The sequence below is a fragment of the Bos grunniens genome, chromosome X, assembly GCF_055505025.1.
Source record: "Bos grunniens cultivar Pamir isolate PY7600 chromosome X, Bosgru_T2T1.0, whole genome shotgun sequence".
Lineage (NCBI taxonomy): Eukaryota > Metazoa > Chordata > Mammalia > Artiodactyla > Bovidae > Bos > Bos grunniens.
Window position 1 is genome coordinate 76,817,612 of NC_141194.1, and position 27,564 is coordinate 76,845,175.

Sequence of the window (27,564 nt, forward strand, 5' to 3'; positions counted from 1 at the left end):
TAAAAGCCGCTGGCATGATCTCCACTCTGTAGTAGTATTTTTTTTTTTTTAATTGAAGTATAGTTGATTTGCAATACTATAACAGTTTCAAGTGTACTATATAGTGATTCAATAGTTTTACAGATGAATAATGAGTCTACTTGAAATCATTATAAAATAATGGCTGTATTTCCCTGTGCCACACAATACATCCTTGTTGCTTATCTATTTTATACATAGTAGTTTGTTCCATATTCCTATCTTGCTCCACGCCTGATCCCTCTCTCCACTGGTAACCAATAGTTTGTTTTCTATACCTAAGAGCCTGTTTCTCTTTCATTATATACGTTCATTTCTTCTTTTTTTTTTTTTCAAGAATTATTTTATATTTGTCTGCACTAGGTTTTCATTGATGTGTGTGGGTATTCTCTAGTTGTGGCAAGTGAGGGCTACTTTTCATTGTGTTGCCTGGGCTTCTCATGGTGGCTTCTCTTGTTGAAGAGGATGGGCTCTAAGCATACAGGCTTCAGTAGTTACAACACTTTGGCTCAGTAGTCGTGGCACACAGGCTTAGTTGCTCCGTGGCATGTGGGGTCTTTGATCCCTGGACCAGGGATCCAGGGATTAGCAGGCGGATTCTTAACCACTGGATCACAAGGGAAGCCCCACATTCCTTTCTTTCTTTATTTCACTAAGCATAATACCTTCTAGGTCCAGGCATGTTGTTGCAAAAGGCAGAATTTCATTCATTTTTGTGACTCAGTAATATTTCATTGTGTATATATATCTATATATATCACATCTTCTTTATCCATTCATCTGTTGATGGACACTTAGCTTGCTTCCATGTCTTGGCTACTGTATTGAAATAAATAATTCTGCTATGAACATTGTGATGCATGCATATTTTTGAACTGGCATTTTCATTTTCTTTGGATATATATTAATACCTTGTAGTGAAATTGCTAGATCATATGATCCTTCTGTTTCTAGAGTAAAACTGTCCATCTCTAAAGAATATTTCTTTCAGGGGTCAACTGTCTCACTGACAGGAAGAAGACTTACACATACAAGTCCTATTAACATTAATAGGTGTTACCAATATAAATCGCCCTGTAGTGATAGGCGATAAGACCCTCCAGTCTACTAGAATCCAAGTTTTATTGATTATCTGTCAAATGGTCCTAAGAGTCATCATCACCACAAAGAGCAGATGTGGCAACTTGTATGGGAAGGGCATCTCATTGCAGCCCCATAGCTAAACTATAATAGAAAAAAAAAAAAGTGATTTTCAAAGTGTGACCTAGGATGTTAAGGGTTAAACCTCTTGCGTTTTTAAAAAGCCATCATTAAAGAATTCAAACATATTAAAGCACTTGTTTAAAAAAGTGTGAATACTCTGAGCTTCAACGTGCTTGAAGGATAATCTAGCTACTTGTTTAAAAAATTCAATTAACCTTATCTTTTTTAAACTTGATTTATTAATAACAGATACATTTCCAGTTTTGAAATACTGATGGTATCTTTTGAATACATCCTGTCTGAGAAGCTTTAGAAACTACCTGGAATTCACAGAAAATGTCACTCTGCTTTAATTATTTGATTCAAGAACAAATCAGTTCAGTGAATTATTTCTGCATGAAAAGAACATCAACAGTCTCTTATCTGTTGTAAGCTACTGGGGACTCAACCACCACAAAGAAAACACATTGCAGATTCTCATTCATGAAGTAAATAAGAAAAATATTTCAGAGTCTCATACACTAAGTGAGATGGGAAAACAGTTTGCAGGTAGTGTATTGTAATGCCATACCCCATGCCTCAGAACACTGATTTCAAACAGAATGAAGCTTGATGCTGGCATCTAGAACAGTTTGCTAAATAAATCATACCCATGTATCATTTGATTGCCTTTTTCAAAAGCCTGACACAGTCGGCAGATGCCTAGAAATAAAATCAAATATATAGCTGGAAAATTAACTGAGAGGTTAAATAATAGACCAATATCAACAAATAAATCATTTTCAGGACAATTTTTAATTTCTTGGCATATATACAAAATTTTAATATTAAAAAATAGGATACCACACCTGAAAGGTGTTAAAACAGACTATTTCCTCTGAAAACTTACTGTTACAGTGTGCAAATTACTAATAACCATATATTCATGCTTTCTGAAATGCACTTAAGAAAATCAATCAAAAGTTGAGAGAAATTATCCTAATGGGAGTAAATACTTATCTGTAAGAAAATTGCTTTAAAGTATCATTACTATTTAGCAATAAAATTTCAACAAAAAAATTTTTTTGAGGTTTTTAGGACTTTAGACATACTTTGCTTTCTCCAGAACTATAGCTGTGACAGAAGTTAATAATTAGCATGCTCATTATTTTGGGCAGAGGGCTGCCAATCTCAGAAATTACTATTCCAAAAGTTAACCATTAACATGACCAATTTTCTATAAGCAGCTAAGTATAATAGCAGATGGGAAAATTATAACTCAGTTTTCCTGTAGAAAAATATATGTTTATTATATATATATATATATATTTTTTTTTTTTTTTCTGGGCAGGCATACCAACTAGACAAAAATACAGTAGCAACATAGGGTTAGTAATCTGTTTTCATATTGATGACTGAACTGAATGGTATTATCACTTTTGGCTAATAAGAAGCATGCATAACACAAACATTTTAAACACAGGAATAACAATTCTTTGATAACAGCAATTTTCAAAATTTAAAATTAGCAAATGAAATTTCCGCATCATGTACAAACATCTAAATTTTATTCATATGACTTCATGCTTATGGTTTTACAATAAAACCGAAAGGCTTTTCTTTAAAGCTATGAAAACAAGTATTTTAAGTAAGACAGCTGAAAATAATGTTTTTAGAATAATTTCTATTATATTCTGAGGCAAAAGGAAGTATCTAAAGTTTTCTAACACAAAGTTTTAAACAGCTGTGTATTATCTTAATCATAACTAATGATATTCAGGAGCTTTTAAACATTTCAACAGTATTAATAAATAATCCAGAAGAGAAATTCTGATACTGGCTAATGGATGAAAAAGGGTACAGTATAGATTGGGCCACAAGACCACAGAGTATCCTTCATTGTTCAGAGAACTATAGTAAAGCTATCAGAATTTTTCTAGTTATTCTGGGTCTACCCTGATTGGCTGTTTACTTAAGTGTGCATGATATATCAAGAGGCCTTAACTCTAAGACTATAACAAAGTATAAGACTATAACAAAGTACGATATTTTAATTGGTACAGCTTACTGCATTTGTATTCAAACTCAATGCTCTCATATAGTGGAACCTTTTATATTGCTGGTACTGCAGGGCAGGACCAATACCCAGTGCTTATAGGTGTATATTGTGCATTTAGCACATGCCATAGTTGGGTTTCAGGAAATATAATTTAAGACAGATCTGAATCCACATAACAAAGTAGGTTATAATGTAATTCTATTGTCCCTGATTTGTATAACATTATAAAAAGGGAAGAGAGGGATAGAGGGGATTAAAGAGATAGGGTAAAGGCTGTGCAATGGGGAGAGGGGTTAGAAGTAGCCTGAGAGGCTTGGAAGATTTTCCTCTGGATTCAGCTATATCTGCTGACTTTAAACCCTGCTGGGGGGTTAAAAGTTGAGGCAAGAGCTACATTCTTTCCATTTCTCATGAGTCTGTGACCTTAAAGAGCCAGCTGAAATCTGGAGAGGTCAAAGCCCTGCTACAGCTGAAGAATGTAAGAACTATGTGCTTTCTACTGTAGCCATGGCTCTCTGATCAGCAATACAGGCCAGACAGCATGACAATACACTTTCAATGAATTTATTTATTCAAATAAGTTGTTAAGTCCAAACTATTGCTCAAAGAAGGGAAATCATCAGAGCTCAGCATTTGGAAAGATTTTAATACAGGCACTCACTGTACCTAGATTTGCTGTCTATTCACAGCCCTTATATTTTTATGTTAAGTGCATATTAGGGTTTATCAATTGTCATATTCTGTTTAGAGTCATTGGTGGTTTCAGGTCTAATTACTAGAAAAGGAATATGAAGAGTTTATAGAGTGTTTTCCTTATTAAGATTTAAAACCATAATTCTATATGTTACTTTGTTTACTTTTCTATAAGAATATTAAATACTAATTTAAGAAATAGATTTTTATTTTAAAAGCTTAATGCAATAAAAACACTGTGATTTATTGTGTTGGGGGAAGTGACAGCAAACAATTATTTGCTGCATGAGATCTGATATTCACCCCCAAGTCAATGAGAAAATTCTGAAAGAATTTTTATTCCAGAAAAATAATTCTAAGGATAGCACTGCATATATCTTCAAAATAATTCTTATACAGTACTCATGTGGAGAAACTGAGCTGCAGAAAGTACACAATTTGCCTAATATCATCATATTAGGCAATTTGCAAATATCATCATATTTGCCTAATATCAGCATAGCTAGGATGAAATGGTACTCAACTAGAAAGAATTTCCAAACACCAAAGGAGCCTATTCAAATCTTTCCTTTCATTTCTCTAGTACTGAGCTTCGTAGAATGTTCAGGACTCAAATACAAATACTATTAACATTAAAAAAAAAAAAACAAAAACACTGAGTAAGGGACTCATGACTTGTTTGTAAAAGTGTCTACTTTAATATAGTATCTTCCATTCTCCTCAAGATAGACAACAAAACAAACCTCTATTTCAAACACAGGCTCCTTCTTGGATTATGACACTTTAATTTTTTTCAACTATATCTACATATACTTTCATCATTTGTGTCACGATGCTCACACCCATAAAGAAAATATAACTCAAATAATCAAAGGAAATTTGGGAGCCAATTCCAAATATGTGGCTTTCAAGCAAAGCGCAGGCAGAACTGTCCTAATACCACGGAATTATTAATAATGCATAGGATTACTTTCATAAACATAGCTGTATTTTTGGGAATCAATCCACTTTATAATTTTTATCTGCTAATTCCACAGGTTTGGTATCTTAAAGCAGGCAAGTCAATGTGCTTTACAACGTGTTTTGTGGTCTTAGAATGTCCTCTTTAAGGAAAATCCCCTTTTGGATATCTTTTATTGTTTTTACTGGTAATTCTGCATGTTAACTGGCTGCTGTTTTGTAACATTTTTCAAACAGTTCTTCCATCAAGAAGACTCTCAGGCTAGGAGGATTTTCCACAGCGTGGTATCCAGTTTGGTATATACTCATTATTTAGAGGGCTCCTCTGGGTTTCTCAGATTTGAGCTTTCTTTGGGAGTCTCTGAGCTGGCCTCTGGTAAGGCACTGGATTCTGAAGCCTCTGGTTGTAAACTGTCTCCATCAAGGATAATGTCTTCAGGATTCGGTGGGGGAGGACAGAAGTCTTCATTGGGGCAGATTTGTTGGAAAAGTGCTTCAGCCTGGCAAGGGAAGAAAGGGCACAATAGTTTTTGAACACTAACTTAAAATGTATGAATCTTTTTGGAACAATTTAAAAAATGAAGTATCATCCTTATAATCATTAAGTTACAGAACTTTACACAGCATACATAATCTTCTAAAGTCTGCTTTCAGAACTCAAATACATTCATTCAGACCCACCCTTTAAGTATATCAGTACTTGATTAGGTGCCCAGTCAAGACTTTAAGGTCATTTATTCTACGAGTCAGTAGAAATAAAATGTCCTTTAATATTCTTTATATAATTTCTTAATAGAGCTTATCTGTGATATCTGTAGTCTAATTTAGTGTATACCAATTTTAACAACTGTTCAAATCAAGAACATTGTTCATTGTTCAACTATTTGCTTTTCTATTTTTCTTCCCTCTGCTTTGAGGAGTATTACATAATCCAAGACTATGGACTCTGAATAGAAAACCATGCCAAATGCAACAGTGATGTGATCTAGGGAATGTTTAATTAGCGTCTGAGCCTTGCTCTTTTTGTCTACAGCATAGAAGAGCATAAGCTTCTTTATATGGTAACTGCTATCACTGTTATTAATAATAACAGAAATTAAAATGTCGAGATTTAAGCTGAGCTTAGTCTGGCAGGGTAAGAGAATAAGAAAGTAAACGTGATCTTAATTAAAAACAACAAATATATACACACATACAAGAATGTAAATGTGGCAAGTAGCATTGTTATTCTATTCTAAACATATTTCTAGTTTTATTTAGATGAATACATTTCTTTGTTAGATAGGGGTCCCTGCCAAGTTAGGTAGCTTGCATGCTACCCTACTGGTAAAAGAAAGTCATTAAAGGGTTTTAATATATATGGTTGTTTTGCTTTAAAGTTTACAATGTCTGTCTGTACCACTTTAACCCTCTGTGCCAATGTACACACAAGGTCATCTATTAGGCCAGGAGTTGACAACTATGGCCCACAGGCCAGATCCAGCCTGTTGTCTGTTTTCATAAATAAAGCTTTATTGGAACACAGTCACTCTCATTTATCTATCTATAGCTGCTTTTGCACTGCAATGGTGGAGTCAAGCATCTGCAAAATACATTATATGGGTTGTAAAATTAAAACCATTTGCTAGCTGGCCATCTCTAATTGCATACTCCTGCATCCAGTAAATACAACAGTTTCTTTCCTTCTTAAGTATAATTCAAGGGTATATTTTTGGACCTGCCATTTAACTATGGTTATTTTCAAATTAAATATTTGAAATGCCTGCTTTGCTTGCTTCCACCCAGGGATCACATTATATACATCTTTGAAGGAGACATTTAGTCTCTAGAAACAGGAGGACTGGTGCCAGACAGAGCCTCTATCTCACACTTTACTCTAATGGTCATTTTGTCTTTTATCTCTACCTAGTCTACGTGAAGAAGTTCTTTTTCCTCTTCACTCTCTGGAGGCAATTACCAAATCCTATTGATTTGGTTCTTTTAGTTCTTGACTCCATCTGTTCTTAGAGACACAGACCAGACATGCACCATCTTTCCCTGGGACAACTGCAATATCTCAGAACTGGACTAGTCAATTTGTCTCTAGGATTCTCCTGTGTAATCCATCTTTATGCTGCCCTCAGAGGGGTCAATGGAAAATGAAATTCTGTTTATGCCTTGTGCTTAGTTGCTCAGTAGTGTACGACTGTTTGCAACCCCATTGATTGTGCCCCACCAGGCTTCTATGACACGGGAACTTCCAGGCAAGAATACTGGAATAGGTTGCCATGCCCTCCTCCAGGGGATCTTTCAAACCCAAGGATGGTAGTCATGTCTCCTTTGTCTCCTACATTGCAGACAGATTCTTCACCTGCTAAGCAATCAGGTTCTAGCTTAAAACTCTTCTAGACCTAAATCAAATTTGGAAATGAGAAATAGATTTAAGGGACTAGATCAGATAAACAGAGTGCCTGATGAACTATGGACAGAGGTTCGGGACATTGTACAGGAGACAGGGATCAAGACCATCCCTACGGAAAAGAAATGCAAAACAGCAAAACGGCTGTCTGAGGAGGCCCTAAAATAGCTGTGAAAAGAAGAGAAGCAGAAAGCAAAGGAGAAAAGGAAAGATACAAGCATCTGAACGCAGAGTTACAAAGAATAGGCTTCCTCAGCAATCAAAGCAAAGGAATACAGGAAAACAACAGAATGGGAAAAACTAGAGATCTCTTCAAGAAAATTAGAGATACCAAGGGAACATTTTATGCAAAGATGGGCTCGATAAAGGAAAGAAATGGTATGGACCTAACAGAAACAGAAGACATTAAGAAGAGGTGGCAGGAATACACAGAAGAACTGTACAAAAAAGAGCTTCATGACCCAGATAATCACGATGGTGTGATCACTAACCTAGAGCCAGACATCCTGGAATGTGAAGTCAAGTGGGCCTTAGAAAGCATCACTACAAACAAAGCCAGTGGAGGTGATGGAATTCCAGTGGAGCTCTTCCAAATCCTGAAAGATGATGCTGTGAAAGTGTTGGACTCAATATGCCAGCAAATTTGGAAAACTCAGCAGTGGCCACAGGACTGGAAAAGGTCAGTTTTCATTCCAATCCCAAAGAAAGGCAATTCCAAAGAATGCTCAAACTACCGCACAATTGCACTCATCTCACACGCTAGTAAAGTAATGCTCAAAATTCTCCAAGCCAGGTTTCAGCAATACGTGAACCGTGAACTTCCAGATGTTCAAGCTGGTTTTAGAAAAGGCAGAGGAACCAGAGATCAAATTGCCAATATCCAGTGGATCATGGAAAAAGCAAGAGATTCCAGAAAAACATCTATTTCTGCTTTTTTGACTATGCCAAAGCCTTTGACTGTGTGGATCACAATAAACTGTGGAAAATTCTGAAAGAGATGGGAATACCAGACCACCTGACCTGCCTCTTGAGAAACCTATATGCAGGTCAGGAAGCAACAGTTAGAACTGGACATGGACATGGACTGGACTAGTTCCAAACAGGTAAAGGAGTACGTCAAGGCTGTATATTGTCACCCTGCTTATTTAACTTCTATGCAGAGTTAAATCATGAGAAACGCTGGGCTGGAAGAAGCACAAGCTGGAATCAAAGATTGCCAGGAGAAATATCAATAACCTCAGATATGCAGATGACACCACCCTTATGGCAGAAAGTGAAGAGGAACTCAAAAGCCTCTTGATGAAAGTGAAAGTGGAGAGTGAAAAAGTTGTCTTAAAGCTCAACATTCAGAAAACGAAGATCATGGCATCTGGTCCTATCACTTCATGGGAAATAGATGGGGAAACAGTGGAAACAGTGTCAGACTTTATTTTTTAGGGCTTCAAAAATCACTGTAGATGGTGACTGCAGCCATGAAATTAAAAGACGCTTCCTCCTTGGAAGGAAAGTTATGACCAACCTAGACAGCATATTGAAAAGTAGAGATATTACTTTGCCAACAAAGGTCCATCTAGTCAGGCTATGATTTTTCCAGTGGTCATGTATGGATGTGAGAGTTAGACTCTGAAGAAAGCTGAGTGCCAAAGAATTGATGCTTTTGAACTGTGGTGTTGGAGAAGACTCTTGAGAGTCCCTTGGCCTGCAAGGAGATACAACCATTCCATCCTAAAGGAGATCAGTCCTGGGTGTTCATTGGAAGGACTGATGCTAAAGCTGAAACTCCAATACTTTGGCCACCTCATGTGAAGAGTTGACTCACTGGAAAAGACCCTCATGCTGGGAGGGATGGGGGGCAGGAAAAGAAGGGAACGACAGAGGATGAGATGGCTGGATGGCATCACTGACTCGATGGACGTGAGTTTGAGTGAACTCTGGGAGTTGGTGATGGACAGGGAGGCCTGGCGTGCTGTGATTCATGAGGTCGCAAAGAGTCGGACACGACTTAGCAACTGAAGTGAACTGAACTGAATAGGATAAAAATCCAAGATGATTATGGCGAACAAAACACTTCAGGCCTATCTTCTCTGTTCTCATCATCTTCTACTTCACCTCATCTCTGCTTCTCAGACATTTTGCTACACACTATTACCTGTTTGTTGGAGGCTTCAACAGTATGTGAGCCGTCAACTTTCAGAGGTTCAAGCTGGATTTAGAAGGCAGAGGAACCAGAGATCAAATTGCCAACATCTGCTGGATCATTGAATAAGCAAGAGTTAAAGAAAAACATCTACTTATGCTTTGTTGACTATGCCAAAGCCTTTGACTGTGTGGATCACAACAAATTGTGGAAATTTTGAAAGAGATGGGAATACCAGACCCCCTGACCTTCCTCCTGAGAAATCTCTATGCAGGTCAGGAAGCAACAGTTAGAACTGGACATGGAAAACAGACTGGTTCCAAATAGGAAAAGGAGTACGTCAAGGCTGTATCTTGTCACCCTGCTTATTTAACTTATAACCAGAGTACATCATGAGAAACATTGAGCTAGAGGAAGCACAAGCTGGAATCAAGATTATTGGGAGAAATATCAATAACCTCAGATATGCAGATGACACCACCATTATGGCAGAAAGTGAAGGAGAACTAAAGAGTCTCTTGATGAAAGTGAAAGAAGAGAGTGAAAAAGCTGGCTTAAAACTCAACATTCAGAAAACTAAGATCATGGCATCTGGTCCCATCACTTCACGGCAAATAGATGGGGAAACAATGGAAACAGTGACAGACTTTATTTTTGGGGGCTCCGAATTCACTGCAGATAGTGACTGCAACCATGAAATTAAAAGACGCTTACTCCTTGGAAGAAAAGGTATGACCAAACTAGACATCATATTAAAAAGCAGAGACACTACTTTGTCAACGAAGGTCCGTCTAGTCAAAGATATGGTTTTTCCAGTAGTCATGTATCAGTTCAGTTCAGTTCAGTTGCTCAGTCGTGTCCGACTCTTTGCGACCCCATGAATCGCAGCACGCCAGGCCTCCCTGTCCATCACCAACTCCCAGAGTTCACCCAGACTCATGTCCATCGAGTCAGTGATGCCATCCAGCCATCTCATCCTCTGTCGTCCCTTTCTCCTCCTGCCCCCAATCCCTCCCAACATCAGAGTCTTTTCCAGTGAGTCAAATTTTTGCATGAGGTAGCCAAAGTACTGGAGTCTCAACTTCAGCATCATTCCTTCCAAAGAAATCCCAGGGCTGATATCCTTCAGAATGGACTGGTTGGATCTCCTTGCAGTCCAAGGGACTCTCAAGAGTCTTCTTCAACACCACAGTTCAAAAGCATCAATTCTTCAGCGCTCAGCTTTCTTCACAGTCCAACTCTCACATCCATACATGACCACAGGAAAAAGCATAGCCTTGACTAGACGAACCTCTGTTGGCAAAGTAATGTCTCTGCTTTTGAATATACTATCTAGGTTGGTCATAACTTTCCTTCCAAGGAGTAAGTGTCTTTTAATTTCATGGCTGCAGTCACCATCTGCAGTGATTTTGGAGCCCCCAAAAATAAAGTCTGACACTGTTTCCACTGTTTCCCCATCTATTTGCCATGAAGTGATGGGACCAGATGCCATGATCTTAGTTTTCTGAATGTTGAGCTTTAAGCCAACTTTTTCACTCTCCACTTTCACTTACATAAAGAGGCTTTTTAGTTTCTTTACACTTTCTGACATAAGGTTGGTATCATCTGCACATCTGAGGTTATTGATATTTCTCCCGGCGATCTTGATTCCAGCTTGTGTTTCTTCCAGTCCAGCATTTCTCATGATGTACTCTGCATATAAGTTAAATAAACAAGGTGACAAGATACAGCATTGACGTACTCCTTTTCCTATTTGGAACCAGTCTTTTTCCCATGTCCAGTTCTAACTGTTGCTTCCTGACCTGCATACAAATTTCTCAAGAGGCAGATCAGGTGGTTTGGTATTCCCATCTCTTTCAGAATTTTTCACAGGTGGTCTGGTATTCCCATCTCTTTCAGAATTTTCCACAGTTTATTGTGATCCACACAGTCAAAGGTTTTGGCATAGTCAATAAAGCAAAAATAGATGTTTTTCTGGAACTCTCTTGCTTTTTCCATGATCCAGCAGATGTTGGCAATTTGATCTCTGGTTCCTCTGCCTTTTCTAAAACCAGCTTGAACATCTGGAAGTTCACGGTTCACATATTGCTGAAACCTGGCTTGGAGAATTTTGAGCATTACTTTACTAGCGTGTCAGATGAGTGCAATTGTGTGGTAGTTTGAGCATTCTTTGGAATTGCCTGTCTTTGGGATTGAAATGAAAAGTGACCTTTTCCAGTCCTGTGGCTACTGCTGAGTTTTCCAAATTTGCTGGCATATTGAGTGCAGCACTTTCACAGCATCATCTTTCACGATCTGAAATAGCTCAACTGGAATTCCATCACCTCCACTAGCTTTGTTCGTAGTGATGCTTTCTAAGGCTCACTTGACTTCACATTCCAGTATTTCTGGCTCTAGGTCAGTGATCACACCATCGTGATTATCTGGGTCATGAAGATCTTTTTTTACAGTTCTTCTGTGTATTCTTGCCATCTCTTCTTAATATCTTCTGCTTCTGGTAGGTCCATACCATTCCTGTCCTTTATCGAACCCATCTTTGCATGAAGTGTTCCCTTGGTATCTCTAATTTTATTGAAGAGATCTCTAGTCTTTCCCATTCTGTTGTTTTCCTCTATTTCTTTGTATTGATCGCTGAGGAAGGCTTTCTTATCTCTTCTTGCTATTCTTTGTAACTCTGCATTCAGATGGTCATATCTTTCCTTTTCTCCTTTTGCTTTTCACTTCTCTTCTTTTCACAGCTATTTCTAAGGCCTCCCCAGACAGCCATTTTGTTTATTTCTTTTCCATGGGGATGGTCTTGATCACTGTCTCCTGTACAATGTCACGAACCTCATTCCATAGTTCATCAGGCACTCTATCTATCAGATCTAGGCCCTTAAATCTATTTCTCACTTCCACTGTATAATCATAAGGGATTTGATTTCAGTCATACCTGAATGGTCTAGTGGTTTTCCCTACTTTCTTCTATTTCAGTCTGAATTTGTCAATAAGGTGTTCATGATCTGAGCCACAGTCAGCTCCTGGTCTTGTTTTTGCTGACTGTATAGAGCTTCTCCATCTTTGGCTGCAAAGAATATAATCAATCTGATTCGTTGTTGACCATCTGGTGATGTCCATGTATAGAGTCTTTTCTTCATGTATGGATGTGAGAATTGGGACTATAAAGAAAGCCAAGTGCCGAAGAATTGATGCTTTTGAACTGTGGTGTTGGAAAAGATTCTTGAGAGTTTCTTGGACTGCAAGGAGATCCAACCAGTCCATACTAAAGGAAATCAGTGTTGAATATCCACTTGAAGGACTGATGCTGAAGAAGCTCCAATACTTTGGTCACTTGATACGAAGAACTGACTCACTGGAAAAGACCCTGATGCTGGGAAAGATTGAAGGCGGGAGGAGAAGGGGATGACAGAGGATGAGACGGTTGTATGGCATCACTGACTCAGTGGACATGAGTTTGAGTAAACTCCGGGAGTTGGTAATGGACAGGGAGGCCTGGAGTGTTGCAGTTCATGGAGTCAGAAAGAGTTGGACACAATAGAATGACTGAACTGACTGACTGACTTCTTAAACTATGATGTTTACAGCCTAGGCTGGTGCAAATGCTATCATGTATGGAATGTTTCAATTTGATTGTCTTCCATTTGGATGAAAAATTGCTACTCATCTTTTATATCCTTCTGTGTAAGGTTCTCTGACTCCTAGATAGAACTTGTGGCTCCTTTATTTTACCTTTGTACTTTCAATATCATTCTTTTTTTTTTTTTAATCTATTCTTTTGTTTATTTGTTTACGGCCTCACCATGCAGCATGTGGGATCTTCAATCTCTGGTTCTCCAACCAGGGATTGAACCTGCACTCCTTGTATTGGAAATGCAGTCTTAACCACTGGACCATCAGAGAAGTCCTGATATCATTCTTTTATTGTATATACCACACTGCAATGTCATTTGTTTATATGTTTTTCTCCTTTCAGTTCAGTTCAGTTCAGTTCAGTTGCTCAGTCGTGTCTGACTCTTTGTGACCCCATGAACTGCAGCATGCCAGACCTCCCTGTCCATCACCAACTCCCGGAGTTCACCCAAACTCATGTCCATCGAGTCATTGATGCCATCCAGCCATCTCATCCTCTGTCATCCCTTTCTCATCCTGCCCCCAATCCCTCCCAGCATTAGAGTCTTTTCCAATGAGTCAACTCTTCACATGAGGTGGCCAAAGTATTTTATCCTTTACCACACAGTGATTCACCCAGGAATGATGACTAGGTTTTAATTAACTCTGAATCCGTAGTGCCAGGCATGGAATAGAATCTCTCTCTCTCTCTATATATATGATGTACGCATATGTATGTACATGTATGTAATGTATGTTGTAATATTTATATCCAACATCTCTACAATACAGTTTACATACACACACACACACACACGTAGCTATACATGTAAGGATATATATAAATGGAAGAATTTTAGAAATTATATATTGTGCAAATATTGAATATAAATACTATAATCATTATTACTTTCTTTTACTTCTACTCCAGTTCCTCTGTATCTTACACCTTGTCTCTCTTTTGCCACCTCTCTATAGGATACATTCCCCTGAACCCCAATTTCCGTGGCTGGATCCCACTCAATCTGTTTCTGTATATTCCTGTCATGAACAACATGTGTCCTAAGACTGCCAACCAACTGCAGGTTTTGCTGTCCTGCCCTTATTTGTACACTACCTGATGTGGAAATCCCCCTTTAAGCCATCTGCCACTGGCCCCTGTTGTTGCCAATTTCCCATGGCCAGACTCCGGCCTTTCCCAAGTCTCTCCTCTCTTTCCAACTGCTGGAACATTTTAGCGCCATCACTTTCTGGAAGGTCTTCTGGAAGCTTCTTGGTGTGTTTCATTTCATTTGCCAACTAAGCCACAATTCTGAGAGTTACACAAAGAGGTCGGTTCAGAGTACTTAATTGTCAACTGTTAATCTTCCTCGTCCTTTTAAAGCCAGAAGTAAGCTTAAAGGGTAAAGGCTTTCATGTAGTTAAAATAATTTAAAAGGGCTAATTATATTGTGACTTAGTTTCCTTATACTGGGAAGTACAGAGAAAAAAAGCTGAGTAGTTTAGATATTCCTAATGTTTACTTAACATTGTGTGTGTTAGTCACTCAGTCATGTCCAACTCTTTGTGACCCCGTGGACTGTAGCCCACCAGGCTTCTATGTCTATGGGATTTTCCAGGTAAGAATACTGGAGTGGATTGCCATTCCCTTCTCCAGAAGATCTTCCCAACCCAGGGATCAAACCTTGGTCTCCTGCATTGTAGGCAGATTCTTTACCATTTGAGCTACAAGGAAGTCTAAAAACAAATATTTTGTCAGTCTAGTAGTTTAATGTATTTAGGATGCATCTACATTAACAAGATGAAAGCACTGTATACTACATGTGTGTACAAGCAGTGGGGTCCAACAGACCTGAGGTTAAATCTTGGGTCAAAATTTACCAGCTATGTGATCTCTGGCCAAGTTATTTAGCCTCTTTGGGCTTTAATTTCCTCATTTGTAAAATGGGGATGCAACAGATACTTACCTCATAGAGTTGTTGTGAAGACTAAATAAGATAATATATATAAAATGCTTAAGACAGTGCTTGGCATATAGAAAATGCACAGTAAATGGAAGCTTCAGGAAATATGACAGCTAAAATTGCCCTCTCCCTCAATAGCTTGAGAAAGTAAATGCTACTGCACTATGTGAGCAACTGGACAGTTCTTACAACCAAGAAAGCTCATCTTCAACTTACAAATTGTGTACCAAAAGTCATAAGCAATTTGCCGGTCTCTCCATACAAACAATATTTTAATGGTGGTTATACTGCCAGTCCAGCATCAGCCAATTTAACACATTTCACACCTGAAGTATAATACAGAGTACAGCACTATTTAACTATTCTTGTTCCCAAGGCAGTGGCAGCTCCAAGGCAATTGGGACACCTGAAAGAGGAGTGAGCTATCACTGCCTTGGGAGTATAGACCAGCAGGGACTATAGACCAGTCTGTTTATCAGTATGCATGGGTAAATGAAACATTCCTCATATAAGAAAAGAAGTATCTATGTGAGGTTCAGAAAAAAAAATAGAACACAGACCACAAAACTAGCAAGTCACAGAAAGAATTACATAATCGAGAATGTCTTGGTATGCTCCTGCATACAACTTTAACTTGTGAGTATTAAACACAGATTACTTCCTATTTTTAATGTCTTCAAATCATAGCTTCAAATAAACATAAGGGAGACAGGCCTATGTTATTCAACATCTATACATTTACAAATAAGAACAGTAGATGCAAACTTGACAAATAGTAAAATAAAGCATTTTACTTAAAAAAAAAGGAAAATGGAAATCTCCGAGTGCTTATGTTCCTACATGGGCAAAACTTAGGTGATATTCTGATATTTATAGACAATTTGGAAGACAGAAGCCATCAATTAGCATTTGGGATGAACACAGTATAATATACTAGAATTAGAACACAGTTTATCTAAATAAACTGGCTATTTTTAAAAGTTATTATTGATGCCCTTTAACATAGGCATTATAATATTTCTCCTAAAACTTATTTGAGGTTAAAAGCTATATAACAAATATAAGCCTACTTATAATTAATAGCATATAATAATTAGCACCCAAACTAGCATTATTGTTTTCTTCTGTGGTAACATTGTACTCAAGTCTATCTTCTTGGGAAGCAAATTAATTCATGATAAAATTATCCTTTAATTATAATCTTCTAGCTTACATCTTAGATCACACTAGCACTTGTATACTAAGTCCTTATTTAAGGCTTTTTATTTTGGTTAAAAACATTAAAGTTCACTGATAAATAAAGTTATCTGGCTGATAACTTGTTGGTAATTTCTGCTTGGGAAAAAAATGGAACATCAAAGCAAAAATGACCGGGCCATTTTAAGCCATAAATGTAGATATTGAACTATTCTGGGTTCCTATTAAACTAACAGAACAAAAAAATGGATGAGAGATGTGACTTCCTGTTTTTGTTTCTTATCATTGACTAAATATGATTATCCTGGATTACCATTAGATTCTGAGGATTAAAAACAAAGAATTTGGCAAAAAACCGTAAATGTATGGGTCATGGCCTTGCTGCTATGCTGAAAAATTAGATTAAAGGCTCAAAGAAGCCATTTGCTCTTATAAGATCCTTGCCACTAGGGGGAATGAAATTTCCACCTGTAGTCTTAGAAAAATGTTAAATTATCCATTTATTGATTCAATAGATAGATGCACTAACTATACTGGTGAAAAGGTTAGACTTATGCCTCAAAAACAGTATTTTCTGCTCTTCTCTTTCAGTCAAGTGCAGAAAAGTATATTTGTACATGCATATGAATATTCAGCTTAGTAGAGTCATAATTCACTTTTGGCATTTTGTGTCACCTACCTTGTACCTTTATAGCCCTGCCCAGGAGTGCTGTCACAAATTCAACCTTGATTTAACATACTCCTCAGCAGTTATTATAGTAGCTTTTGGACACCAGCTTGTGTCAAAACATTAAAGGAATCATGTTTACTGTGAAAAACTATGTTCTTTTCCATGATAAAAATGTGCCTTAAAAATGCCATTTACAAAATACATTTTGTGTGCCTTACCAGTTGCACACCTTTTGAAATGACTCAAGTTTAAAGAGGAAAAAAGTTCATGTATTTCCAAATACACTGATAGACCACAATTTAAATTAGAAGCAATGTCTCTTTAGAATATTGGCATTATAAATTCATTTTCTGGATATGTATTTCTAAGACCTTCTATCCTTATTCCCAAAATGGAACTCATAAATATTCTCTTGTATTTCATCATTATATTCAAGACCAGGACAATATTTGATACTACATTTGAAATATATTTAATGTGGCTTTGTTGTTCAGAGAGAAAATGTTTAGGAGCAAATTACAGAGATGGTATTAAATGATAAAGATGCTTTTTTAGTCTCTTTTCCCACCTCTTAGAGGAAAAAACAATTCACTTTCCCTACCACACCAACTTCTTAATCTAAAACTGAGAAAGACCAACAGCCTTACCTGTTTGACTGCATTATCATTTCCTAAAGCACAGTCTGGGCCAGAGCAGACATAAACGTTTGATGGTAAATCATTATAAGTGTTCCTGTTGACATCTGAAGAATCTCTCATATTGAAGTAAAGACCCCATAGAAGTCTTGGCTTTTCAATTTCTTCATTTTCTAAATGTAAACATAAATTTTATGTTTATCTAAAGTACAGCATACCTCTCAATTACTATAATATGTAGCCAATTACTAACAAAGTTGTAACTATACATTATAGTAAATCAGAGCTTTGTATTTCAACAAAAGTATATCTGCATATGCACACTCTAATACATGTATTTGATATTTCAAGCGATGATGGCTTTTCAACCTAAGACAAGTTAGATTTAAAAATTATTTTGATTATCAGTAAGTTACTTAGATTTAAATCCAATCACATTTCCTTAGACTTTTCTTATTTCTCATCACTAGTATCAAAGTGCTTATGATCATATTCATCTTTAAATTATGCCAGTGAAGTAAGAAGTTAACATAAACAGATTTTCTTATGTTTCACATGGATAAACCAACTTAAAATATTATAAAGTCAATACTATACCTAGGACTATGAGAAGACCAGAATAGAAAAATCTATAGACAGGGAGTAGGGAAATTCCCTGAAAGTCCAGTGGTTAAGACTTGGTGCTTTCACTGCTATGGCTGAGGTTCAATCCCCAGTTGGGGAACTAAGATCCGATAAGCGTATGACACTTAGCTAATAAAGAAAAGATATGAAGGAGATTACAGTTACCTTCAGTTGGGGAGGAACTGAGGGAAAGTATAGGTTAATGTAAAAAAAAACAGTGGAAACAGTGTCAGACTTTATTTTTTTTGGCTTCAAAATCACTGCAGATGGTGATTGCAGCCATGAAATTAAAAGACACTTACCCCTTGGAAGGAAAGTTATGACCAAGCTAGATAGCACATTCAAAAGCAGAGACATTACTTTGCCAACAAAGGTCTGTTTAGTCAACGCTATGGTTTTTCTAGTGGCCATGTACGGAAGTGAGAGTTGGACTGTGAAGAAAGCTGAATGCTGAAGAATTGATGCTTTTGAACTGTGGTGTTGGAGGAGACACTTAAGAGTCCCTTGGACTGCAAGGAGATCCAACCAGTCCATCCTAAAGGAGATCAGTCCTGGGTGTTCATTGGAAGGACTGATGTTGAAGCTGAAACTCCAATACTTTGGTCACCTGATGTGAAGAGCTGACTCATTTGAAAAGACCTTGATGCTGGGAAGGATTGAGGGCGGGAGGAGAAGGGGATGATGGAGGATGAGATGGTTGGATGGCATCACCAACTCAATGGACATGGATTTGGGTGAACTCTGGCAGTAGGTGATGGACAGGGAGGCCTGGCGTGCTGCGGTTCATGGAGTCACAAAGAGTCGGACACAACTGAGCCACTGAACTGAATTGAACAGGTTAATGGCTAAAGGGTGATGGAAATATTCTAAAATTGACTGTGGTGATGTTTGAACAACAAATTAAAAAAAAAAATTGGATTTTACACCGTACATGGGTAAACTGTATGGTATGTGAATCTCAATAAAGCTGTTATTAAAAAATAGTATATACAAGATTAAAACTTGGATATCCTCACTCACTAACACTCTGTCCTACTAGATTACAAAAGTAATGCCAACCAACAAGAAAAATACGATTAAGAGACTGTAAGTTATTTTCAGTACACATTCTCTCATTTACAGCAAGCATTTATTATATATGTTAGGCATCAGGCTAGGAGCTAGGGATACAAAGATTAAGTAGACTTAGTCCTTATTCTCTGGAATTTTCATGTTCCCTAATACAGAGCGTAGTATACAACAGATGTTCAATGAGTAATTCTTGAACTAATTTTAATTCTGTTTTCAGGTAGTATGATATGCTATAAAAAGTTATTAACTTCAATAACTAAAGCCTATTCCTTGCTTTCAAACTGTGAAATGATGCTTCCAAACTGTGGTGCTGGAGAAGACTCTTGAGAGTTCATGGACAGCAAGGAGATCAAACCAGTCAATCTTAAAGGAAATCAACCCTGAATACTCTTTGGAAGGACTGATGCTGAAGGTGAAGCTCCCATACTTTGGCCACCTGATGTGAACAAATGACTAATTGGAAAAGACCTTGATGCCATCCAAGACTGAGGGCAGAAGGAGAAGAGGGGACAGAAGATTAGATGGCTGGATGGCATCACTGACTCAATGGACATGAACTTGGGCATACTCCAGGAGATGGTAAGGGATAGGGAAGCCTGGTGTGCTGCAGTCTATGCGGTTGCGAAAAGTCATATGACTTGGTAACAGAACAGCAACATTCCTTGCTATCTTAATAATTATTTTTATGCTCCTCCTCTTTGGAAATGTTATAATTACATTTTCTTTGGTTGAAAACAGAAAACATTACTGTTAATATATTTATTGACTACAGTGTTTTCTTAGCCTGAATTTGAAGAAAAACTCAAATTTTGTATAATGGTAATAATGGATGTACATGACAATTACCCAAGACCATGAGGAACTATGGGAATCATAAAGAAAATTCTAAAGGTATAATTATCTAGTTAATTAAATCTTATTTGTTAATTTATAATCAGTGTAGAAAAGTTAGCTAACTGTAGTATTCAGTTAAAAAGAATGTCCCATCCCTCAATTCAGGACAAACAGCCATTTATTATACTTAACTCAAAATATCTCCACTATAAGAATACCAAATATGTTCTTTTCCTTGTTCATCCTGAATAATCCATAATTATTAATGTGATAGGACACAGAAACTCTGGATGAAGTGATTCTTTAAGATGTCCCTTTCTAATGCCAAGATCTATGAGTCTAAGGTATCACCAGCTTTGTGTAAGCACACAATAGATGGCAAAGACTACTTACTAACAAAATTAAGGAACATAAGATACTCATATTTCACAGCAAAAACCATATGGCTCTTAGTAAGTTTATTAGTGAGTTTAGTTTTGTTAAATGTTACAGGAAGATAATTAAACATAGTGCCTATCACTTGTGAAACCAGACTCTAGGAGCATTGCAGAAAAGTGGGCTAAGGTCTGGAAGTCCCTTAATATTGCTCATTCCATTTCTAAGCATATACTAAGAGAGCTTATCTTATATTTTATGAAAGTTCCAGCTCAGAGGAGGGCCTTCACTCAATACAAGTTAGGGAAAATAAATAATCCAATCAATTTAGGAAAGAAACTTCATAGAGGTTGAAGCTTTGAAAGGAAACCACGAAGATGAAAAGTTAACATAGGCTGAAGATAAATGGTCTAGATACAAGGGAGTTATCGTGCTTTGACCTTAAAAGCCTGAAAGAAACATAATTGCTTCATCTTTCTTTGAGGCCAGCTTGAAGGCAGAGAGCTGGAAAAATAACATGCAATTGTGCAGTGCACAATTGTCAAAAAATATTAAAGCTGCCAAGGTTTGGATAGGAATACATCACTTGGCCAGAAATAGAATTGGTTTTCTGTAAAAGCTCATTTCAATTAGACTGTGCAAAGACTAAACAAGGAATAGGTAATTTAGAATAAAATCTTGCACAAATTAAACTGAGGCAAGTACAGAACAAAGTAGCCCAAAGAAAATCAACAGTGGCGCACCAAATAAAAGCAACAAATAGTCTACAGTTGCTTGTCATGTTTAGGGAGAGAGTGAACTACTTTAGCAACATAGCTAACACGAGACCAAGAGAGTAGGAAACTACTATAGATACCACCTAGACTGAACACAGTAAATACAAAAAGGAATTAAGATAAGGCTTTTGACTTCTCAGTCCAGCAATTCTGAATACCCTCATCTGCCACCTTTTTCAAAATGACATCTATAAAGGGAATTCCTGTTTTTAGGCAGTGCTGCTTTTTGAGATAGGAACTGACGAGATGGAATGAGGTAACACTCCACATGTTGTGCCCAATGGAGGGAAAAAGAGAAAGAAGATGGTACAAGTCATGATACTACATGGCACACATTTGAAGATACTGTACTAATGAAATTTCTGCTTCAGTTTGTATGGAAAAATCTTAATTTCCTGAGTAAAATAAGTAATACTTAGGAAAATTCTACCAGTGTTTAGAAGGATATTATGGAATCTAGGGACTTTCCAGGTGGTACTAGTGGTAAAGAATCTGCCTACCAATGCAGGAGATGCAGAAGATATGGGTTTGATGCCTGGGTTGGGAAGATACTCTGGAGAAGGAAATGCCAACCCACTCCAGTATTCTTTCCTGGAAGATTCCATGGACAGAGAAGCCAGGCGGGCTATAGTCCATTTGGTTGCAAAGAGTCAGACATGACTGAGTGACTGAGCATGCACACATGCATGGATTATTGAAGAATTATTGCACCTATGAATGGTGAGCAATCACCTCATTTTCTCACCCATAGAATCAGGTTTATTAAGCATAAAACATCTGAAATGTCCTTGCACTGTGAAGCAGGGAAGAATTTAGAGATCTCTGATGTTCTTAAAAGGGCCTGGGAAGTAGGGCTCTTGGAAGTATCAGTACAAATGCTTCTTTAAGGCATAGCATATGATAAGAGCTCTAGTTGATACCTTAAGCATGAACCAGGAAGGAGAGAGAACAGAAGGCAAGGACACTGAATTTCTCAGATACATAGGAAAAGTAGTACTGTGTTTGAGAAGAGAACATTACATTTTACAATAAATAAACTTCATTAAAGTGACTAGGCTGACTTTCACGGAAGCTCATGAAACACAAGCACTACACAGAACATAGAACTCGAATAAAAAGAAAATAAGCTTAAATAATGTTATTCTTCTGGCATGCACTTTAAGACAAAATATTTATAAAGCTCTAAAGCATAAGGTTTCATATCATTGTGAAATATAAAGATAATTAAAACATTAACAGTACAAGCCACCAGTCCATGAAAACAGGGGCTTTTGCTATAGAGAAAAATGTGCTTTAATGTATTAAAAGTTCATATTGTTCATAAAGTTCCTTCTTCCTCATTTAGGCAGGAAAATGAATTGAGTTCTCTTCTCCAGGTGACTTTGCCTCTTTGACCTGCCATGGCCCAGTGCTCACTTTATCTGGTGATTCATTTTCAATAACTCCAACAGTATTTGTTCTGACATTTTAATTAAAATATGACCACTATCTCATCCTGATGATAAAAAGGCCTATGTATCAGTGAAAACTAGCTTTTCAGTGCCTCAGTGCACCTGATGACCCCTCTGAGCACATAGTTCTTACTGAAGAATTTCACTCATGTTCTGAACCATACATCATTTCAAAATGGGATCATATTAACCATTAAGATTAATGCTTAAAAATCTAAAATGGCTAGAAGATGCTAAGGAATGAACATATAAATTTGCCTTTTAAAAAAGAAAATTATATGCATTTAAAAAGTGAAGAGCAATGAGACAAGACTCAAATTTAGTATATTATTTGAGACCACCACACAATGAAATTACAAAAAAATTATGAAAAACTTCAGAAAAAAGAAGGAATTCAGAGTTTTTATAAGCAAGGTAATTAAAGCCAAAGATAAAACTGATTTCATATTACAGTTAAGAATATTGTTGTGTACCATAACTCTGCAATCAAATTTTTAACAATAATACTAATAATTATATGAGATTTTTTAATTAAAGAAAGTAAATATGGAACAAATTAAATTCTAAACTAAAGTGAAATAAATTTTCAGGTTGCAGGATTTGATTCAGGCAGCTCAAAATGAAATTAATTATACAGATACAGCTCCTCAGAAAGGATCAGTTTGTTTTCCTATGTAAATGCCCCTTTATGCACTGTCTCTGCAAAGAAAACAAGCAAGACACACAGGAGATGAACTAAAAGGAAACACAGGAAGTAGGGAGGAAATAAATTGTTGCCTGAACAAACATAGCATTCAAAGAAAATGAAGACATATGAATCAATGAGGAAACTGGCCAGAATTCAATTGGACATGATAATCCTATAATGAAAATCACCATCACTTCATATAAATGAATAAGATCGATTAGGCTACGTTTTGATCAATTATACACAAGATTCACTACAATTTGCTCCATTCATATCTATAAGAATTACCCTATGATGTGGGGAGAAAAGTTACAAAATTTATGGCTGGAAAGCATTTTTCCACCATGAGTAAGTAGCAAAGTGATATATATATCTTGAAAGCTAAATATCACATCACTAACATACTATGCATTAAAAGACAATTATTGGTCAGGAAGGATTCCTGCATTTGCCAATTAATAGTTTAATCTCTCAGTCGAACCAAGTTTTTTTTTTCCTTAATAAATGAAGAAAACTTTTTCTGATAAAGGAATATATGCTTGTTGTACAACATCTATAAAATAAAGAAAATTAAAAAAAATATATTACCTATAATTTCACCAAGATTGACAGATATCCTGACAGTTTTTTTCTATGCAAGTATGTACACATATAAATGTATAGTTTTGCACTTAATATATACACTGTGTGTGAGATGTATATTTTCCTTTATCCTTACAGAAACTATCCTATTTTTAGGAAGAGAATATGGTTAATCATCCTAGGAAAACATTTAAGTACTGGTGCTGAATATAACAGATTTCAGTTCAGGCTACAGAAACCTTTAAGACATCTCTAAGAAGAGTAAGTGGTCATATTACCTTTACATCATGAATCACTGATTATGGTTCTTACCTATCTCCGTTTCAGTATATGGAGTAAACAATTTCTGCACAACTGGTTCTAAATCTTCTCTTGCTGTTTTAGAAGATGTACAAGTCAAATGAACCAAATCTGTTAAAAAAAAAATATTTTGAGTTTCCTGCATATCACAAATTTCACTGTGTACTAATATTCAAGCCACTAAGCTGGTGCCATGGGGGAAGAGAATCAAGTAAGTCATGGCCCCTGCCTTTAAGAAGCTTATGATCTAGTGATGGCGGCATGTGAAAACCAAAGCAATAGGCTATGTGTGTTAACTGTATAGCGAAAATACACGTTAACTAAGAGGGAGCACATTGAGACTCATGAAGTGCCAGTGGATGGTTTTGTCAAATCAGCACAGTGAAAAAGCTTAGGAAACCTGTGTTCATAGAAAGAGCTTAAGCTATTCTTAAAACATTCCCAACAAAGGTGGATAAAGGATTGCCAAGCAAAATAGTGTATAAAAAAAAAAAGACTAAAAGTGGACTATCTATTTACTTTTAAGAACACACTTCATATTCTTCAGACTGAAAAGACCATTTATGCAAACTTTACTGATAAGTTAAAAACCAATCATCTATTCATTATAGGGTTCTCTAAGAAAGCTTTTGGGGAATACTGTTAGCTTAGTTTAAATCATACATATACTTAAAGGTCTATAATATGGCACAAGTCAAAACAGTCTGTAATATTTTCAGGATTTCCAAATCATTTTGTTTTGCATTTACAGATTCATGAGGCCTGGACTTCAAAGAATGTCTGGGTTAGAATATCATGTACAAAAAGGCCCATCACAGAAGTGAAATACTGCAGTCTAAGGCACTTAGAATTCCTAAAGGCCTACATATTAATACATAGGGTAAAGGAAGGACAAAAGGGTCTATGTACTGAAAGGAAGAACTAAGTGGATCCCTAAATGGGAGTAATTCTTGTGGTTCTGTAAAGGGCTTAGGGCAGAAAAGAATTATGGAAGAAAAAAATACATATTAGAGAAAAGTATAAGAACTGAGACATTCCTGCTCCTAAAACCCCAATAGAGAAGTACATGTGCTTCTTTTCTAAAAGTTTATTTTAGGCTAGTAGACTTTTTTAAACCTCAGGAAGATAGTTCAAAGTTTACAACAGAAATGTAACATCAGAATAGAATTCTCTTTAAATATATCTAAGCATAGAAGGGCTTTTAATAACCATGTGAACTAAAATAAAATTTTGTAGTATTTTCTCCAGGTTTACCAACTAAAGTGATATTCTAAAGAAGTTTCTGTCTTATGTATGGCCAATAAAATACCCATTCTATTTAAGCAATGTTTTTATATGAATGTAATAACGATTCCCATTGGTTCTGGGATATTGAAGGATATATGGTACTAATTACTTCAAAAGGTAAACAACCTTCACAACAAAATTATTCCTAATGAAAATAATGAAATATTTTATTTCCTAACGAAATAAAAATTTTCAACTGTTATATAACTTTGGTGGGAAGTTTAAAGTCCCTAGATAAATTCTGAGTTAAATAGAGTATATAACTATAAAGGTAGAAATCTCTGATGTAACACTCGACAGAAATTGTCCTCTCATCTCAGTCTTCAAAATACTAACATTCACATCAAAGTTATTAATTTTCCAGTTCTTTCCTATTCAATTAATGTGTACTAGAGGAAATAAAGTATATTTAAAAAAATATCTTAATAGTAAACTACTAGTTCTATAAATCAGGATATATAAAAGAAATACACCAAGTAAATATATCCTTATGTTTCCTAACAATGTAAGAGAGTTCAGTTCATGCAATGATAGCAAAATTTTCTAGTAATAACGTCAGATTAGCATTTTGTGCTTAACAAGTTTTATTACAATTCTTAGAAGAAAAAATTAAAGACACCCATAACTTTAATGCTAATGTATATACCTTGATTCTGCTTAGATTCTACATTATTATTAAATGATTGATTTACAATTTTAAGGTATGAACAACTGTTTTTCCTTCCTGCTTCTTGTTATCTGCTCTTCCTGTTATCTATATTACTTTCTTGTTTAGGTCACTTTGAATTTACTGTTTCATTTCAAATCAGAGAGGTTGTGTTTTTGTTTCAAAATTGGCTTATTAATCTTCATACATCTCATAAGTCTTTAGTGAGAGCAAGTTTTAGAGTCAGTTTTCCTCTTCTTTGTTAAATATAACTTTCACTGAATTTCAATGGGTGTTTAACAAATATTTGTGGGTAAAGACAATTTGCTTCCCCGCCATGAGTAGACATTTGCTTCCCTGCCATGAGTGGACATTAAGTATTCAGTCTTAAGAAGACATATGTGTGCATACAAATATATGTATGCATACAAATGCATAGGAAAACTTTACTAGCTTCTTGTACAAAATGTGGAAAATTATTTGACCGATCAGGGTAGAAGTAAGGAAATTATTAGTGGATAATCCTTAAATTATTTAAATCTGCCTGAGAAATGCTCACAGACACTTTAAGATACTTATATGAAATTCTCAAAATAATTGAAAAGATTATCTAGAATTTACTGTACAGCAAACTTTCATATGTCAGACACTACCCTAAGCATGTCTGATGTATTATTTCATTTTACCCATGCAACAGTCAATCACTATTTTCATTTTACAGGTAAGAGTTAACAGTGGAGTTAAGCAGATCTCTCAAAGTCATGCAATTAGTAAAAGGAAGAGCTGAGGCTCAGAGCTGAAATTCAAGTCCACATGGTCTGCCTCTGGAATGCCCACTCTTAGTCACTAAATGATGCTGAGTAATTGTAATAATCTCTTGTACAAGGTGCTGCAAGTCACTTCGGGTATGTGTATAAAGATACAAGAGGACTTTTCACAAGGTAAAATAACTCCTGTGGTGCTGGAGAGGACTCTTGAGAGTCCCTTGAACTGCAAGGAGATCAAACTAGACAATCCTAAAGTCAACCCTTAACATTCATTGGAAGGACTGATGCTGAAGCTCCAATACGTTGGCTACCTGATACAAAGAGCTGACTCACTGGAAAAGACCCTGATGCTGGGAAAGACTAAAGACAGGAAGAGAAGGGGATGACAGAGGATGAGATGGCTGGATGGCATCACCGACTCAATGGACATGAGTTTGAGTAAACTCCAGGAGATGGTGAGGGACAGGTAAGCCTGGTGTGCTGCAGTCCATGGGGTTGTAAAGAGCTGTACACAACTGAGTGACTGAACAACAAAAAAAATAACTCCAAGCAAGTCATTGTCTAGATACTCAACTTCCTCTACTTCCACTTTACTAAGCAATGAATTTCAAGGAATTTAATTTATGTTTAATCATTTATCA

The 27,564-nt window shown here is 36.4% G+C and overlaps 1 protein-coding gene across 10 annotated transcripts in view; it reads right to left on the reverse strand.

Moving 5' to 3' along the window:
• Positions 1–1,997: 1,997 nt before the first annotated feature.
• Positions 1,998–27,564, reverse strand: part of CHM (CHM Rab escort protein) — a 249,703-nt gene continuing 224,136 nt past the window's right edge. For all 10 annotated transcript variants that reach the window (XM_086387482.1, XM_086387481.1, XM_086387486.1 and 7 more), the window contains 3 exons: positions 24,236–24,334; positions 17,535–17,695; positions 1,998–5,412 (listed from right to left, as the gene is read on the reverse strand). In XM_086387482.1, coding sequence (XP_086243608.1) covers positions 5,221–5,412; positions 17,535–17,695; positions 24,236–24,334 — 452 coding nt within the window. In that variant the 3' untranslated portion in view covers positions 1,998–5,220. The remainder of the gene's footprint in view (positions 5,413–17,534; positions 17,696–24,235; positions 24,335–27,564) is intronic.